The sequence below is a fragment of the Takifugu rubripes genome, chromosome 1, assembly GCF_901000725.2.
Source record: "Takifugu rubripes chromosome 1, fTakRub1.2, whole genome shotgun sequence".
NCBI classification, from domain to species: domain Eukaryota; kingdom Metazoa; phylum Chordata; class Actinopteri; order Tetraodontiformes; family Tetraodontidae; genus Takifugu; species Takifugu rubripes.
In genome coordinates, this window is record NC_042285.1 from 6,688,387 (window position 1) to 6,707,556 (window position 19,170).

General features: G+C 38.5%; 1 protein-coding gene across 2 annotated transcripts; it reads right to left on the reverse strand.

The window, feature by feature from the left end:
* Window positions 1-696: 696 nt before the first annotated feature.
* Window positions 697-18,961, reverse strand: rab3gap1 (RAB3 GTPase activating protein subunit 1). 2 transcript variants are annotated; one of them, XM_029848635.1, is made up of 25 exons: window positions 18,849-18,961; window positions 18,709-18,764; window positions 17,750-17,828; window positions 17,526-17,658; window positions 17,154-17,232; window positions 16,745-16,864; window positions 16,379-16,544; window positions 16,093-16,192; window positions 14,705-14,786; window positions 14,481-14,549; window positions 14,223-14,296; window positions 13,672-13,764; window positions 13,392-13,564; window positions 12,941-13,045; window positions 12,253-12,425; window positions 12,040-12,094; window positions 9,301-9,630; window positions 8,323-8,460; window positions 7,374-7,601; window positions 7,139-7,235; window positions 3,053-3,156; window positions 2,696-2,805; window positions 2,435-2,537; window positions 1,671-1,694; window positions 697-1,417 (listed from the first exon to the last, which is right to left on the reverse strand). In XM_029848635.1, the coding sequence occupies exons 1-25, from the start codon at window positions 18,864-18,866 to the stop codon at window positions 1,187-1,189; spliced, it is 2,940 nt and encodes a 979-aa protein (XP_029704495.1). In that variant the 5' UTR covers window positions 18,867-18,961; the 3' UTR covers window positions 697-1,186. The 2 variants fall into 2 exon arrangements, with proteins under 2 accessions (XP_029704495.1, XP_003978571.1); XM_003978522.3 differs by lacking the exon at window positions 1,671-1,694 and having other exon boundaries at window positions 18,849-18,953.
* Between the last annotated feature and the right edge of the window lie 209 nt (window positions 18,962-19,170).

Consider the following 19,170-nt stretch of genomic DNA (forward strand, 5'->3'; position numbering starts at 1 on the left):
GTGTGTGCCTGCATCCAATGTGAGTTATATAAACTACATTTACAGCAACTGACATTCATTCATTAGTAAATTTCCACACTCATTGATTCTACCCTGGGATGCTGGTCAGAGTACCTCAGGAGTGCACCAAAATAGCCAATTGAGTACTGTTGCCAGGGCAATTTAATAATTTAATGGCCTTGGGGCACTGAAAATATCTGCCTCGCCACAGAAACTTTGTAAAAATCTTGGTTTATTAAAAAAAAAAAAAAAAGGCTGTGATCAGGGTCAGTCAGTCAATCACCGCTATGATGGTGAGCTTAGTGGCCAATGAGCAGCTTTCACTGAAATCGGAAAGATCCTTATACACCCACTCCAAGAAGATGAAAGAGAAAATCCTGGAAATGTAGCCTGACCTCATCATCACTCAGCACACCTACAGGTCTCTGTCAGAGTTGATTCAAGCTGCTGACACAGGCTGTGAGATGGATAGCTAGTGCCCCCTTCTAGTTTCTCTTCATTCTCATGTCCATCTTTTTGGATCACTCATAATATTACACTCACCTTACTAACACAAAGATACCCGTCTCTCTTACACACACTGTTGATCTGGATAGATTCAGCTGATCATACCCTTGCTGTAAATTTCTCTCCCAAACTAGAATATAGCATTGAATTGTATTTGATATCCTTCCTTTGTAAAGCATGGATGAAGCCTTTTACAGGTGTATATCTTTAATTAATAAACCGCTTACAAATATACCTTTATTTCTGAAACTGCTGGGTTTGAGGAGATTAAATCACTGTTGAATTGTAGACATTGTCTGACTGCTGATTTAAATTCATATACTGGCAGTCATGTGAATGATAATGTTTCTTGGATGTGAGAGGTCAGAGGTGAAGGAGCATGCATTCTCAAAACACGTTAAGTCATGTTTGCAACTAAACATAAGATTTTTGAAAAAGATAAACAAATGAAGCAGAAAATCTTTATACGACAAAATGGCATCAATGCCACGTAGGTACGGTACATGTGTATGTATAAGGAACATCTCATCATATGCTGTCACTTGACATGTGGTCAACAATAACTAAACTCTGGATAAAATATACACAGTGGAATTAGAAGAGGAGAAAAGTCAGGCCTCAACATTTCAATGATCACTGACACATGACTGGTTTGAAATGTAGAATGCGTAGGTGAGTTTTAGAAGAAACAGGTGTCTGAAGAAAAGGCTCCTGCCAACCTGAACTCATCCTTTAGCAACACACAGAAGAGGCGCTGAGGCAGAGCTTTGGAGTAGGGCGCTGGTCGAGGAACACATGTACGCAGTAGTATTTCTCTACCAGCTGGGGAAGGAAAATCAGGTACTCTGCTACTTTCAGTGCTCTGCCTCTCCTGATTCAAGTCTTCATCCAATGGTGCCAAAACAGCAGCCTGAAATTGGAGATAAAAGCATACTTGGTTGGGGCATAGATGAATATGCAATGGAACTTCTTTTCTCTTAATGCATTTTTCCACCAAACTATACTCAAACTAAACTCAACTATACTCCTGGCACAATACTGTGTGTGTGTGTGTGTGTGTGTGTGTGCGTGCGAGTGTGAGAGTAACAGAGAAAATTGTTTCAATGTTGAGCAGGATCACAAGAATAAAAAAAACAAATGGACTCAATGATGCTCTACATTACCTCATCAGTGGTGAAGTCAGCCAACTTGATGTAAGCAGCAGAGGGAGAAGCAAAAACAGTCGAATGGGGGAAATGTGTGACACAACAAATCCTAAATTCTCCTGATGTGAGGAATTTGCCTGATTTGCATATGTGTATACTGCAGTGGTTATGAGAAACAGCAGTTTACTAACTAACCAATAGATTTATGATAAAAGGAATTAGAGAACAAGACGGATCTGAGACGGAGCTGATAATTTTGGCATCTCTTCACGCGACTACAAAGAAGAACGGAGTTCATTCTTTGTTGGACTCTGATCTGAACCAGCTGTTAGTCAGCCCTGACAGTCCCACTGTGATACCACTCAACAAGGTTGAGAGTGAAGAGAAGCCTCTGTTCCGTATTCATCCCATCGAAGGCTCTGTTGCTGCATTCAAGACACTTGCTCACAAGCTTAATGTGCCCTGCTACAGCTTGCAGTGCACTAAAGGTAGTCTGTGTTCTGAAACACATTGATTTGAGCTTAATCATTGCCACAAAATGACTGTGAGGCCCAGTATAAAGTGAAAAATATAAATTTGGAAATGTTTTTAAAAATAAGTCTTCCTGAGATTGAACAGTTTGAGCTTATGTACAACAGTGTGAATGATTCTTCTGATGAGGTTTCTTTTTAGATATTTAAATATAACCTGTTAAGTAACCATTGTGTTTGTTCAAGTTTGTATTTCTTTGTTCCATTAAGAGGTTGGTTTAAACTGGAAAACCATTTAAACTTGGCTCTTACCCTCTGAGCACTGACAAACATTCTGTGAATAATGCTGCCAGCTGGTCCCTGACCTGCTCCAATCACCAAAACTTCAGGTTCTTCCAGAAGGGAGCGCACAAATCTGGACAAAATAAAAACACTGAATTACTTAAAGATGGTGCTGGAGCAAATGTGCGTGCCTTTATTTATTTTGTATTTGCCACTAAGCTGTTCAAATCTTCTCTCTATACAGCACGGTCTCTGATGTGTTGACTAAAACGTCTGTCACTTAAAACTTACATTTCTAGGTCTTCTCTGTTCTCCGCCTTATCACAAATGGAAAACTTGGCCTTTAGCGAGCGAGCTTGTGTGATGACAGTCTCCATGGCTATAAGCCGGTTGATGAACTCCTAGATTCCACATGAAACAAGCTTCATATCAATATTGTTGAGCAACATAATTAGTGATTTACCAAACGTGATCAATAACAACGTATCAGGACACACAAGTAAAGAAAGCAAAACTGACTTTTCTGCTGCCTGCAACTCCATTATTTTGAAATATGTTTGCACATTATGTGCTCTGTACAATTTTATGAACAAAGTACCAAATATTTTCACACTTTCTTCACTTCCCAAAATATATGCCAAGATTTACCTCCAATCTTTTGTAGTCTCGTGCCGGAGTCTGCATCAGCCTGCTGGCTTGGGACACTACTTGCTGTAGACTTATCTGGACAGATGGAATGTTTTCAGTTGCCTCTGTTTTAAGGATAAAATGAAAAGGGATAAATTAAAAAAAAAAATCAATTTAAAGGATCAGGCAGGTATTGTGTGAGCTAATTGGCCCAATCTGGCCAGCGATGAAATGTTTAGTCATATGTCATTGCTTCGTCGCTGGCTGTCACGGTGGTACCACCCGGGATGGTGCCTCTCTTATTTCTAGTAACTTGGCCAAATTTATTAGACCCAAAGTGACCTGACAAACCAGGGTCCAGAGCAGGATGCAGAGTTGAAGTCTTACACACCTCTCTTCTGCTTTTATAGAACCCTCATTCATCAACAATAACATATAGACTATAGAGGTAGTCTCTGTTCCACTGTTAAAAGTTCACCAAGCACAGAGCAAGGGAGTGGTCAATCATCATAATCTATTAAAATTAATACCAAAGCACAAATAGGAAAAACTAACAGCACAATCAAATGTGGACTACAGTATTAAATATTAGATCTCTTGTGTAAATCCCTGATAGCCAATCATAACATTGATTTATTCTGTCTTACTGAGACCTGGCTTCAGGAGGAGTATGTTAGCCAAAACTACGGTAATCTACTCCTCCTACCCATCTTAATTATCATATTCCTCTTGTTACTGATCGAGGAGGGGGAGTGGCAGCAATCTATCACTCCAAGTTATTAATTAATCCTAGACCAAAACATGGTTCCAGTTCATTTGAAAGCGTGACTCTTGGCATCACCCATCTGAACCAGAAAACATAAAAGCCAATTTTGTTTGTAGTTGCATAATGGCCCCCTGCTAGGCCACATTCAGAGTTCCTGTCTGAGTTCTCTGACTTCTTAGCTGAACTTGGTCCTCAGAACAGATAAAGTCATTATTATTGGAGACTTTAACATCCATGTAGACATTGTAAAATGACAGCTTCAGAAATGGCTTCATTACTTGGGTCAGTTGGTTTCCTTCAACAGATAAACCAACCAACTCATAGCTTCAACCACACCCTTGATCTAGTTGTGACTTACGGTGTTGAGGTAGAACATGTGTCAGTGTTCCCTCAGAACCCACTTCTGTCAGATCATTCTTTGATCACTTTTACATTTATGATTAAAAATTCTTCTATGTTCAGAACACAGTCTTACTATAGCAGATGTCTTTCTGATAATGCTGTAGCTAAGTTTAAGGAAGCAATCCCTGTGCTAATCCCAGGACCACCGTGTGCTTCTCCTGGGATCAATCATTATAATCTTAGCCCTGCAGAGGTGGACTCTCTAACCTCACTGAGAATCACGCTTGATTCTGTTGCCCCCCTGAAAAAGAAAATAGTAAATCAGAGGAGGTGTGCTCCCTGGTCTAATTTACACATTAGGACCCACAAGCAGAAAGTGCACAGACAAGAAAGGAATTGGTATTCTTGTAAAATAGATACCCACCATCTAGCCTGGAAAGACTATCTGGCAGTTAACAAAAAGGCCCTCTGTAAGGCTAGAACAGCTTATTTATCTTCTTTAATTGAAGAAAACAAGAATAACCCCAGATTTCTTTTCAGTACTGTGGCCAAATTAACCAAGAATCACAGCCATTTTAAATCCATATATCCCTTCTTCCCTTAGTAGTGAAGACGTCATGAGCTTCTTCACTGATAAAGTTCTAGCTATCAGAGAAAAAGCTAACCAGGCCATCCCAACAACTGGACCATCAGCAGATGTGCTGACTCTGGGAACATACAGGGTCTCCAACAAGGCCTTAAACTCCTTCACCCCTAATTCAGAAATCTACGTGTCTTTTAGATCCCATCCCGACACACCTGTTGAAGGATGTTTTACCAATGATAGGCAGTTCTACCCTGGACCAGATCAATTGTTCTTTAGTGACAGGTTATGTACAAGATATGTACAAGATATGTACTTGTAGGTTATGTCCTACAAGGTGGCAGTGATTAAACCGTTGCTTAAAAGACCATCACTGGATCGTGATGTGTTAGCAAATTATAGGCCTATATCTAACCTTCATTTTATCTCTGAAATTCTTGAGAAGGTGGTGGTGACTCAGTTACTGGAGCCCCTGCAGAGGAACAGCCTGTGTGAGATGTTTCAGTCAGGCTTTAGAGCTCACCACAGCACAGAAACAGCACTTATTAAAGTTACGGTACTAATGATCTTCTTATAGCTTCAGATCATGGACTGGTTTCTATGCTGTGGTGTTGGACCTCAGTACTGCTTTTGATACAGTTGATCCCAGCATCATGTTACAAAGACTGGAACATATGTTCGGGATTAAAGGGACAGCACTAGACTGGTTTAGATTGTATTCATCAGATAGATACCAGTTTACTCAGGTCCATGGTGTTCCCTCTTCATACAGTAGGGTTAGCCATGGAGTTCCACAAGGTTCTGTACTTGGACCAATCCTTTTCACCTTGTACATGCTTCCCTTAGGAAACATTATTCAGCAGCATGGAATAAATTTCCATTGTTATGCTGATGACACTCAGCTATATTTATCCATGAAACCAGAGGAGACAGAGCAGTTAGTGAAGCTTCAGACCTGTCTTAAAGACATAAAGTCTTGGATGTCTTCAAATTTCAGGAAAAACTGAGGGCATAGTGTTTGGTCCTGAACCTATCAGGGATAGATAAGATCACATGATCACTCTAGATGGTATCTCCCTAGCATCTAGCCTCTCTGTAAGGAATCTTGGAGTAACTTTTGATCAAAAAATCTGTCCTTCAACTCACACATTAAAATAGTCTCTAGAAGTGCCTTCTTCTGACATACAAGGTCCTCAGAGGTCTAGCTCCATCCTACCTGGAGGAGCTAGTGACACCTTATCATCCAAATTGACCACTCCACTCTCAGAATGCTGGTTTACTTGTGGTCCCCAGAGTCTCTAGGGGTAGAATGGGGGGCCAAGCATTTAGCTACCAGGACCCCTGCTGTGGAACCAGCTCCCTGTCCAGGTACGGGAGGCTGACTCCATCTCTACTTTTAAGATTAGACTTAAAACCTACCTCTTTGAAAAAGCTTATTGTCACTAATTCTGTAGTCCCAGTTACTATCCTAGACAGACAAATTATCATACTTAGAGGGACGTCTAATTCTTAGGTTAACATTTTAGTTATGGTGCTATAGGCCGAGTCTGCCGGGGTCCAGAAACATGATCACCTGACAGGCCTCTGTCACCCCACTGGGTCATGGTCTCCTCTCCTCTCTTCCCCTCCTCACCAAGTAGACTGGTAATGTTATTTCTTGTGTTGTTTTTCTGCTCCCCCCCTTCTGTATTCATCTACAGGTATCGCCGTCTTCATAAGCTGTATGCTCACCTACTGACCTCCGACCCCCGCTGACCCACCCAACCCGCAGCTTATTTTAATTAATATAATGCATGTACTGCACAATACACATAACGCCTGCTAGCACAATCTGAATATTATATATTCTGATATGTATATTGTATTCACCCTCTGTACTATGTACAGATATACAGGGGCCGAGTATCCATTTATCTGGATTACTGTAAATATACATCCTCTTTGTATATTCTAAATTCTATTCTATTTTTATCTTAATTGTCTCTGCGTGCTCTTGCTGTTGTTGCACTGTAAATTTCCCCGTGTGGGACAATAAAGGACCTGAATCTGAATCTATCTATATTCTACCTATTCTCTCCTCTACCTGTCCTCCCCCTTCTCCTCTCTCTCTACCCAGCTGGCCATCAGCAGGAGGGTCCCCCTGTATGAGCCTGGTCCTGCACAAGGTTTCTTCCTGTTAAAGGGGAGTTTTTCCTTGCCACTGTTGCTTGTTGGGTTTCAGGCCCTGGGATTCTGTAAAGCACCTCGAAACAATTCTGATTGTAACAGATGCTATATAAATAAGAAAAAGAAAAGAAAGACAGAAAGAAATTCACATATTGAGCTATTTTTTCACTCAACCAAATTTTTAGAATATATATATATATATATATATATTGTCGACTCATTATTGGACACATAAGACATACGCACTCACCTTCTTCCTTTAACTTAAGAATGGTGCCATGAATTAAGCAGGGAAGGAGATGGAGGGTCACATCAGCAGGTTTTTGCATTGCCATATAGTGCAGTACCTAAAAGATCAGGACATAAACATGAGGGTTTTCATTCAACAAGATATTAACTTAAGGTTTCTAATGAACATAGAATCATTGTAGTAAAAGTAAAGACTTTGTTTATAGGTTACTTGTCTCAAAAAAAACAAAAATTACCCTTTCTGCCTCCTTGGTGTCATCAAAAAGTCTTTTCTGGCGACGTGCAGGTGTAACTCTGGCAGTCTCCCAAGCTTCAACCCACATATTACCTGGGATTTTCATCCTGGCACTAAGATGGCCTTTCATTACTAGACTACCCGTGTCATCCACAACCTCCTCCTCAACATAATCCCGAGGTGAATACCAGCGCACAAAGTCGTCCAGGATACAGCCTGGGTTTGCTGCCTGTGAAAACAGTTAAAATTCTACATTACTGCAAGGCCGGGCTTCAAGGCTTCTGGAACCATTTCCTCTAGACCTGAGTAACAAAAACTGGGAAACAGGCAATAAAAGAGTTGGAGTTGGATTTATATTTCCGAATTCACCCTTATTATCCAAATGCACAACAAGTAATGAACATGACAACTGAGTATGACTAAAATATGTGTTTATATCTATAAATGAATTCATGGTTTAAAAAAGTACAATAAGATACATTCATAGTATTTCTGAACTAATTTAGAAATGTTAACAGTTCACCAAAAAAAAAAAACCATTTGTAGACTCTCAGGGCCAGTTCGCAGACACCAAAGGAAGAACAGACAAAATAATGACTCATGTTGAAAAAGTAATTTTGACACGAAGATTGAAAATCATTCTGAAATCAGGATGAATGGCTTTCTGCAAAGTAATCTGAATAACGTTTTTAATAGTCAATTGGTAAATGTAGTAACAACTTTAATACTGGTGTATTAGATAGGTAGTATTATTGTTTTGTTTATAACTTCACTTATTTAAAATAAAAATATTCATCTACTCTAAAATGACTGATCAATGAATGTAGTAAATATGTCTCAGATGATTATAAAGCCATAGAAGAACAGAAGTAGTGGGTCTGGTCACATGTTAATCTGTATTTATATTACAATTATATCAGTCATAATTATACAAGTTTGCCCGCCCTGACCTTAAATGACTCCATATCAGACAGCAGACAGGCACTCTGCATCCGGGCACGGAGATGGGTACCTTCAGCAGATGTACCTAGTTTGGCTAGAACTTCTGATTGCTCCTCCAAGAGATCCTCAGTCATGGGAGCAGGTTCCTGAAAAGCAAGCATAATAAGCATTCTCTGTAAAATCTGTTGATATTGGCAAAATAAATGCGCTGTGAGGACAAATCAAATCAAATCAAATCTACCTGGAAGTACTAACGTCCATTACACTGAAAAGAATGCCTTCATAAGAGCCACGCATCAAATGTACTGCAGGACTTCTGAAAACCCTCTAAATTACAGTTTTCATTATCTTCTATTTTTTAAAGAATTCGGTTGTATTGTTAAGACCCTTCCTATACTCTAAAATTCTGTTTTGCAATAGGCACATTTTGAGTGGACAACAAAATGTAGCAAAGCCTGTAAGCACTCCCTTAATAGATCACTGGATTCTTTTTAAATATGAACAACAGAATTAGATCTACAATATAATGCTTTTCAATTCCTTGTATTCCAGTAGACCTCATATTCATTCATGGCAATTTAAATAAAAGTCAAAAGTTGTTATAGTTTGAGTCATTGGTGATTGGTGTAGAGGGGATAGGCCAGTGAATTGTGATGTTTCTCCATGAAAAAGGAAGTTGCCACAGGTTCAGCACAGGATGAGTCTAGCTACGGACATTTTAAGCAGAAAACTGAAATTTTAAATGGTTTCATATTTGGCCGTGCTCTTCCTCAGTGCTTCACAAGGTTGGTTAGGAAAGTCCCGAGACTTTGATGATACAATGTTACATTTGTTGCCAATGATGGCTATCTGACAAGTAATGTGACACTCAACCTGAAAGTAGTGGTGAGAATTAAATATAAACTGATCGGAACTATTTTTGAATTTTTTTGAGTGAGTGGGTGAGTTAATAAGTGACAGTAAAAAGCAGACAAACGAATACTAACCTGAGTGACAGGAACATAGAGAGGTTCTGAAGAGTTGAGTAGATTCATGCTGTTATATTGATGAAGTCTACCCTCTGCTTTTCTTTTACTGCCAGTCTTTTCTTCCTCAGTCTGTGGAGCATCCATATCGCCTTGGTCACTTAGGCACTCAAAAAACTCCTCCTCACTATCACTCCATGAATCCCAGGATTTTCCAGGTGAAACCTCCTTTGTTGAAGTGACTGCAGCTGCAGAAGATCCAGACTCCCTGTGTGCTCTTTCTTTGCCCTCATCGAGCACCTTACGGGCATCATCTCTTGCCCTCTTCCTCTCAATGCAGCAGTTTAGCATCTGTTTAAGAACAGAAAACATTTTCAGATAGACGAAGCAACCAGCCAGTTGTCGACACATTGCTACTTAGACACGCCACCCCCTGAAAGGACCAACCACTGCTTTAGTGTATTTCACAAAGAGGTTAGTGAGAGGCCAAGAAGAATGGCCAAGAAGAATGGATTCCAACATTTTTCATTTGTTCACAAAGAGGCAAATCCAAGATATTTTCTGTGTGGTTGATATATTGAGATATGGAAATGAGCATCTTTAAGGTCAACTGTTGTGAACCAATCACCCAGGGGGCAGAAAATGCAGCAGGCACAGCATGATACAGACAGCAGCAGTCTGTGTGTTAACATCCTGAACGCAAGTTTCCTCAGGTACCCGTTTAGACCTCTGTTCAGAAGGGATGGAAGTTAACGCTCTTTTCTCTAGCAGGGAAGAAGGTTCTCCCTGTAGAAAATGAGCGGCTTTACCTAGAGCATGTGACTAAATCACTCTGACAAGCGTGCTACCTTCAGGGACAGGTAATTATTTTGCCATGAACCCTTAGGAGCCAACACCCTCAAAGGGGCCCTGACTCAATGACTGGGATCTGGGCATCGGGAACTTCTGAAAGTGGTAGGCTACTCACTGCATGAGCGAAGCGTTGGTGATGGGCCAGAATGGCTGATAACGCAATTACTAGCAGACATAGTTTATGGGCTTCATCCGGATTCCTTTTTTGCCATACCTCTTCTGCATCAATGTGACTGCCACCTGTGTTGGTATAGGAGTGTTGGGGTCTTCCTTCTCCTTGAACTTAGTAGCGGAGCAGTTAAACACATCTGGTAAGTCCAAATGTAGTGTGAAGGGAGACGTGCCATCACTATCAAGCTGAGCTGGCGCTGAGAAATGGGGGTTTTCAATCTGGTCCAACAGAGTCATCATTATCTGTCTGTCATGAGGAGTTCCAACCCACTACTGAGTCATCATTCAGGCACTCTAAGAGACCCGCCGTGAGAGCAGGGCTGGTTGATTCCTGGGGCAGCTGGTCAAAGAAGTCCAGCCAGAAAAATGTGATATGTGCCATTTCCATGTGTGTGTTGGCTTGATTAAGCTGGTCCAATGAAAGTCATTTCAATTTTTGCTGAATTAAATAATAACAAAAATCACAGTTCCTCAACTCTTCTTCTAGCTTTGGAAGATCATAGAAATTAAATGATAATGCAAAAGAATAAATAATCTGACCCAATAGCGCCAGAATAAATGAAAATTACAGGATAGAAACCCATCGGACTCCATGTCTAACAGGAAATGACTCACAGAATGTTATATAAAACACTTTGACATCTTGACGACAGATGAGAGCCCAAACACAAAAGCACCAAAGTGGTTCACATGCCTATTCAAAAGTATCCTGTGATCCACCGTTTTAAATGTTCTGCCTTTAAAATGGTCTTGCAACACCAGTACCAGTGTTAAATCCGAGTTATCTGCCACCAAGTCATTCACCACCATAAGTTTCTGTGGAATGTTTAACTGGAAATGCAGACTGCAGCAGCTCAAGTAAATCACTGCATGTAAAAACTTTCTCAAGGATTTAATAGGCAATAGGGATAAGTGAATTACCACGTAAAATTACCTTAAATGTGAATGAAAGCCTAAAGATAGGTTCCAATCTCTTGGAACCATGTTCAGGGAAAATGGGTAGATGAAGGATGACTGGTTGAAGATGCATGCACATTTGTCTGAGTTGCTACTATAGTTTTGTAGAATCTGTCTGGGATGGTATTTTTCTGATTTATTATTTTTCAGGTGCTTTTGAGTTACTTTAATAAATGTCTACATCCAAGCAAAGTTGCTAACATGCTGAAAACATATACATGATCCAGTGGATGGGTGGAGCTGGAATCTTTTGGTCTTACAACCTCCCCGGATTTATGGGCAGTCACATCACTCTTTCATAAGTCTTCTTTTTCTTTCCGCTTTTAGGGGCTTACTGGGGTTTGTTCTATTTCTACTCTTTTCATTATTGCTGACCAAACACTTTTCTAAGGTTATCTCATGTCTCTGGTGTGTGATTTGGTGCTTGTCATTTTAAAATTTTACATGAAAGACACTTCGCATATAGATCCTATAACTGTGTTATGAATTAAGTCACACAGATCTGTGTGACCTGGAAACCTGGTGGGCACATGGCAAACCTACTAAACTGTGATTTTCCTCAATTAGTGAATGGTTCCTAAACAGCACAAGTTGTGTATGGAAAGAAAAAAAAGACCTTAACAATTGAGCCTTCTACAGGTTTTTAATAAGGCTTTCTTTCCTTTTTTCCACTTATGCTGTAAATTGTTGAAAGTTACTTAAAACAATTTTTCAAAACCATTTTACCACTGCATAATTTCTTGAAGGGTCAAACCACTTTCAGTAGCTATAAATGTGTACCTGAAGCTTCTGATGCAGAAGACAACAGCGGAGGTCAGGAGATCCACCAGCAAGACTGAAAATTGGTGATTAAAAAAGAAACAAACCACATGTAGGTCACAAAAACACTAAATGCAAAAATTTGTTGAATACCCCCCATCCCAGAGAAAAAAAAAAACATGCGAAACTAACAAAATAGTGTAGTCTCACATCCAAACATATGGTTGTACTCACCCAAAGATCAGATAGTTGTTCTCCCAGCGGTACCGCAACTCAAGGACAAACTCCTGCCAGACATGAGCGACTGCCCGCAATCCACCGTAGTTATAATTTACCAAACTCAAACACAGAGCCAGCCGATAGGTCAGACTGTCACTGGGTGCAGACTTCAGCTGACTAAACAGATTCTGGACAAAGAAAGAAAGCAGAAGATATTTAATCAACATGGTTTAAAATCTTGTAATATCCTCCAAATTGTATTGAAATTTGTTATCTGGAGTCAAAAAATAAGCAGCTTATTTGATGCTTATTTAAAGCAAATAATATAGATCAACCATTTCTGCATTACAAAACCCTATAAACACAATTTTTGAGAATTGTCACAAAGAACCTAAAATATGTCTAGAAGAACCCAGGAGAGCCGACTCCTCGGGCCAAGGCTACTCTTTTGAAGCCAAAGATGTATTTTGGTCAGATCATTTGAAAGAGGGTCAAAGAATTTAACTTCAAAAGGAAAAGGATGCGTTTTTCCTGACAGTGATAATTTTCTTGCTGCCGCAAAAAAGTATGGGAGAGTTGTAGTTATATATATTCCCCCCCGGGACCCTGAGAAAAAGGGCTTCCATTCAAATAGATTTGTTTTTTCATTAGTTTTGCTCATAATGTTTTCCCTTGTATGACATCCCACTCAAACTGAACATACATCTGAGTTTTTATCTTGCTCCGTTTTCCCTGGGGTATTTGACTGTTCAGATTTAGTTTTGGTGTACTCTGATGGCTTCTCCACTGCTGCATCTGGAAAAAGGTACTGAAAGAGGAAAAAACAAATACATATGTATATTAACCAAAAATGTCCAAGTGCGCATGTACATATGTGAAACCATTTTAATGTTCTGATCAACCAGAACTTGAAATCTGGGGTGATCTCTCTTAAAAAATAACAGTTTTCTTATGTACAGTATAATAATTGTCTACAATGTTTCAAGACAAAAATGAGTGCAGGTTACATCAGTCCAAGCAAAATATCACACTTGACTTTGTCATCTAAAAGCCCAAAAATATACTTTAGTGTAAAAAGCTACAAACACATTTAAGGGCTTTAAAGCCCAGCTGATTACCGGTAGTCTAATATAGTCTGAGCAAAACATTCTTACCAGCAAGATAGTATTTAAAATCCCTGCATTAAGAGGAGACTCATCCATGTGGCGTTGGCGTCGAATATGCTTCCGTGCACTATGCACCATATTGGAAACAGAAAGTTTGTGGATTGGTACAGTTGCTGATGGCTCTGTTAGCTTTGATAAAGCAGAGCTTATATCGCTGTTTTCTGCACAGAGAAAACATATTTAATGATCAGAAATGAAGCTCTCATCCACCCTGTAAATAATATACTATATCTGTATATTCTGGAGAAAACACAAGTTTTGCTGAGACCTTTGCCTTCATCTTCAGCCATGCCTCTTCCAAGAATCTCTTCTGCAGTCTCTTTTATACAGCAGAGCTTAAAGAACTCACTCAGAACATCACCTGCAAGGTCCAATCAAAAAAATTGTCAAATTGTCAATTCCCATGAAAACAGTGCATTAGTGCATCTAATCTACAATAAGGAGACTATAAGGTTTAAATAATTTTGTCTCTGAATCTTTTTACTCACTATATGTTAATAGCAGTAAATTTTCCCTGAGGCCCCAAAGTCTTAATCAACAGTTACAATTTACTTTCATTTACTTTTGATTGCATGCCTCTGCTCAGAAAATGTTTAACATTCTTCACAGTGGTAAAAGTTGTAAACATATAGTATAGTCAAATACTGACATATACAATATTATTCTAATTTTCACCATAAATTGAGGTGGAAACTCAAGATACCACTCTGACAGATGAAGGCAATAAAATAACCAAATGTGATGAGACTAAAATTTGCACAGATTAAATCTATGTTAAGGCTAACCTCAAATTATAAATGCAGACATTGATGTTCTTACCCAGTAAACACTGAGGGTTCTCAGTTGTCCTAACTCGGACTGTCCAGAGAGGAGCTTGAAGGGGGTCAAGGTCACTATCAACCACACGATAATAAAGGCAAACAATTTTTGATTAATTAAATCGCAAAAAAACAGATTGTTTTCCTACAGGAGTACTATAAATGTAAATTTCTTATTAAGTATGAACTTGTATCAAAGCAACAAGCTGACAGATCAATTCATGTTACATTATTCAGAGGATAGAAAAATGCTTCCTACCTGTAAACATCATTATCCACAACCAGGCCTTCAGTAAGACGAGGCCAAGTGGTTGCAAGATGAAGCTCACTACAACAAATAATTAATCAGTCAGTAACATTTTTACACAAAATTACATAATTAAACAAAAATACAGTGAATCCACTGCATGATTAGATGTACATCATATAATAAAAGAAAGAAATACAACAATATACTATAATAATATAATAAAGTAATCTTACCTGATTGGCTCCTCACAAGCTCCAAATGGAAGTTTCCCAAACTCTACCCCTCCCACCTCCCCTCCAAGGGGTGTGTCAAAATCTGTTATAAAATTATAAAAATTTATTTAAAAAATTAAAATTTAAACAAACAAAGTAGAACAACACCATAGCAACAATTAATAAGTCAATTGCATGAAACCAAGGGTATTGTGATGTGGTAACTATATGCGTGTTCTTAAATTGCATCAAAGAATTTGTCCATTGGTGTGCACAGAATACTAGAACCCAATTTTAAATGAAACCAATGCACTTTTATTATTCAATAACTCTCAGAATGTACTGTAATGATTTATTTTATTTCTGATGTATGAAACTGATAGTGATATATTTAAATGGACCAAATCCATGTCTAACTGAAAAAATGCTATCCAATTTGAAATATCAGAGTAATAGAAGAAACTGACTAATTTCATCTTTTAATTCATTCAGTGAATGTCAAGTGGATCACTTTTAATTCCAGGTGTATCTTGTAACCCTGACTTTAAATAATTTAACTTGGGTCAAATGTTGCGGGTTGTCTTCCAAAAACTTTTCAGGATATGTTGTAAAACTTTCATCCATTCCTCCTGACAGAATTGTAACAACAGAGTCAGGCATACACATTTTTAATGCTTACATTCTTTTTCCCCAGCTCTGGGTAAAAAAGTTGAAAGGAAAAAACCATACAGCCATTATAGTGTTAAGTAAAATGGCTGTGTGGTTGAACATACGTAAAAGCATATTAAAGTAAATTCAACTGTGTATTTAAAGCTAAGTTGTAAAAGTAAATTCACTATTTCATCAGATAAGAGATTTGATTATTATGTCATATTACCGTACTTGTTTTTTAGACAGTTCACATTGACATCTGCAAACAACAGTATCGGTCATAAAAAGCCTTCTGGATGTGAGATGAACAAAGGACAATGGCGAGGGATGTTTTTTTGATGCACACTTATTTACAGTACTGGGAGACGGCAAAGCAGACATGCGTTTTTGATAACCAACTGTGGCTCCCTTGTATTTATACAGTTCTTCAGTCTGACAACAACAGTCTGAGCCCTGAATGTGGTTGCATATGTTTTTCCACTCTTACAAGAGTTCTTGCCTTTCCAACACTCTTAGTACCCATTCATCTTCCATACTCTGTCTAACCTAAACATATACTGTACATATGCTCAAATATCTTCCCTCTCACAGTTGGGCCTCTGAACCCTGGTCAAGCTGACATATCTTTTCACAAATCTGGTATTGACATCACCTTACAATAAGTTATCGGCCTAAATTTTCATATCAGTCTCTTCCCTAGTATTTATCTATGATAGTACCCACTAGTAGTAACCACTTGATAGTGCTGTGCAGCTTACCTGGAGGTTGCTGTGGCCATGAATATTGCTGCCAGTCTTGAAGAATGTAAGTAAATCGAATTGCAATGCTGACTGGTGGTACAGGAGATATAGTACAACTCTAAAGAAAGGAATAGGAGAGAGAGGAAATTTTTTTTTATTTATTATTATTAAACATATGTTTAGTGGTCTACAAAAAAATAAATTAAGACAAGGTACAGTCATATAACAGGTTTGAATTTTAAAAATTCCAAAAACACTTTAATATTCACAAATTAATCACACAGTCACACTTCGCAGCACTTACTATTTTCGATTTGAACACATCAAGCAGTCCAGACAGGTGATTGTACTGACTTGGCACCTTGCGAAGGTGGACCATTTCAAAGTCTGTACGTAAACCTGGTCCCAGACACTCTCCAGCATACATGCGTCTCCACTTGTGCTGGATCTGTACAAAAACAGGAACCTGGCTGGAAACACAAGATATAGAGTTGATGAAACACTAACTTGCTGAATGGACCAAAAAGAATAAATTTACAAGTCTTATCAATACTCTTAACTGTCAGTGTTGAATGAATCAATATGCAACGTCATACTACTCATAGTGGAAGAGATGATGATGTTTCTTCATAATCCCAAAGCATTCATGCAGCTCATTCAGTTGACTTACCAGCCACTGTTGGATAAAGCAATGGAGATGGAGCTCAGGAGAAGATTGCATTTTGACTCACTGATGATTGCCTCACAGTTGCTTCCAGGAGATATCACAACAAACTCTTGTACACCATACCTGTCAATCACATGTGGAGTTGATGACACTAGGATCACATTTCCAATTTTCAACATTTCTATATCCCTATTAAAGGTTTATATTTCTTTATTACACACAATATAACTGTTTTTATTTACTGACAGCAGTAAGAAAGGCAAGAAAGAAAGCAATAGGAAGGCTAATGTTTCCTATAATTAAACCCCAATATTCTTTCCAGTATCATTTTATAAAATCATTCCAACTACATTACACATACAGTATGTAGGTCTCTATAACCTGTTTTTATAGAAAAAATAGGCCAACTCACCATCTGACCAGACAGTGAGCACGTGGAGGAAAGTCATTGTTCTCAGACAGAAGATTCTGCACTGCCAAAGGGACTGCATCTGGATATAGTGTAGATTCTAAAGTTTTATTTTTAACCTTCTGGCAACAGATGACATTTTCAGCATTCAAATAAATGTGATTTTGTGCAAAAAGAAACAAAAAAAACTCAAAAGAGTAAGACAAAATATCCACATGGATAATCATTCAGATAGGTTTACTTATGAATTTGTGAAAACTTTGAGCAGGAGCAGGCTCACATGGAGTGGCCCTATTGCTGATGTTATAGAACTGATATTCTATCCATCTGCATAGATTTTTTTCTCTTTAAATCTAAGTACATGTATGACTATACCTTCTTCTAGTTCTTCTTTCTTGTTGCTCTTTACATGTTCTTGTTTGAGAAAGTGATAAGTTATCTCAAATTTAAAGTCAGCAAAATTGATCTCTTCGAAATTTTCTTCCCATGTGCCACTGGTGAACTCACTCTGTGATAAAGAATGATGGAGAATTACAGAGTGAACATATATAAGATTCTACAGAAATACTGCTGTGGATGGCTCCGTGGCAATTACGTGCCTTCTCAGACAGACGTTTTTCTTCAGAGTTCCCAATCAGCTTCCACTCATTTAGCACTTCTTCCACTCGAGACACAAACCTTTGATAAGATTAAATAACACATTTGAAAATTCCATTGTCAAAATACCTTAATTTTTATAAAGAAAAAGATTTAAAAAATGTATCTTTAAGTAAATAAGGAATGTTTCCATGTGAAATCATCATACATCTTCTACACACCGAGTATGTGTCGTCATGTGAAATGAGACATTTTTACAGATTTTTACAGAATCTACGTGTGCTATGATATCCTGCAGCAGCCGAAAAAGCAACAGAGGCAACCAAGGTAGTTTTCTCTGTCAACTGGACTGGGTTTCTTCTCTTGAAGACGTTTCAGTTCTCAGAACTGAAGAAGCCTTCTGGATAGAAGGCGAAACGTCTTCAAGAGAAGAAACCCAGTCCAGTTGACAGAGAAAACTACCTTGGATACAATGACCTGGATGATTGAGAATCTACACAGACAACAGAGGCAACAAAAACAAACGTGCCAAACCGAGTCACTATTAGTTAATGTTACAATCCAGGTATGGCGAGTTACCTTGACCATTAAAACATTATTCTAACTGCGTGGAATATAGCAATATTTTTTCTCTTCAAATTAGAAGTAGTCAAACGTCAATTCCATATGAGAGTAAAATTAAGGCCTTCATAAAAACTTCTGCTGCTATAGGATCAGCTATTTTCCTAATAGCACTAGCATTAGCACGAAAAAAACAAATGCTCAAAAAGGAAAACCTTGCAAAAACATGCACAATGATACTTGCAATGCTACTTATATACTTAATGTATGTAATCATAATGGTCTCTGAATGCAATTTGACACAAATACAAACCTGTGGGCGCTCTAATAACGTTTTAATGATTGAATACGAACCATGTCCATTAAAAAATGCCGACAAACTAATATTTTGCTTGCTTACCTTTCCCAATCGGACGCGGTGGTAAAGTCAGTGATCTCAAACACTTCTGATTCGGTCTAGCAAAGTAAGTATTTTACATTAATCAGAAATGCATTTCTGCCTTGAAAAATACTATAAAAAAAATACAAAAAGTAACTTACGTCACTGTCAGCAGCCATGTTTGTTTAGGTCTGTCGTCTTCTTCGTCATTTTTTTGCAACATTCATCACTACTGCCGCCTTGTGACGGGAATGCTCCCTTTTCAGCAAAATCCATCTGTGATATGGCGAGGGGGTAAAAGTGTTTAATTTCGCCACCTCGGGAATTTTACCCCAGCAAATATGTTATGGACTAGTTCGCTACACAAAATTCTCAGATTCTCTTTTATTTCTTGTTTTAGTCAACAGGTTAGGATTAACGCGGCTCATGCAACATGCTTCGTTAAGCAGTTGCGCCTATAATTTAGTTTTACATCCTGCCAAA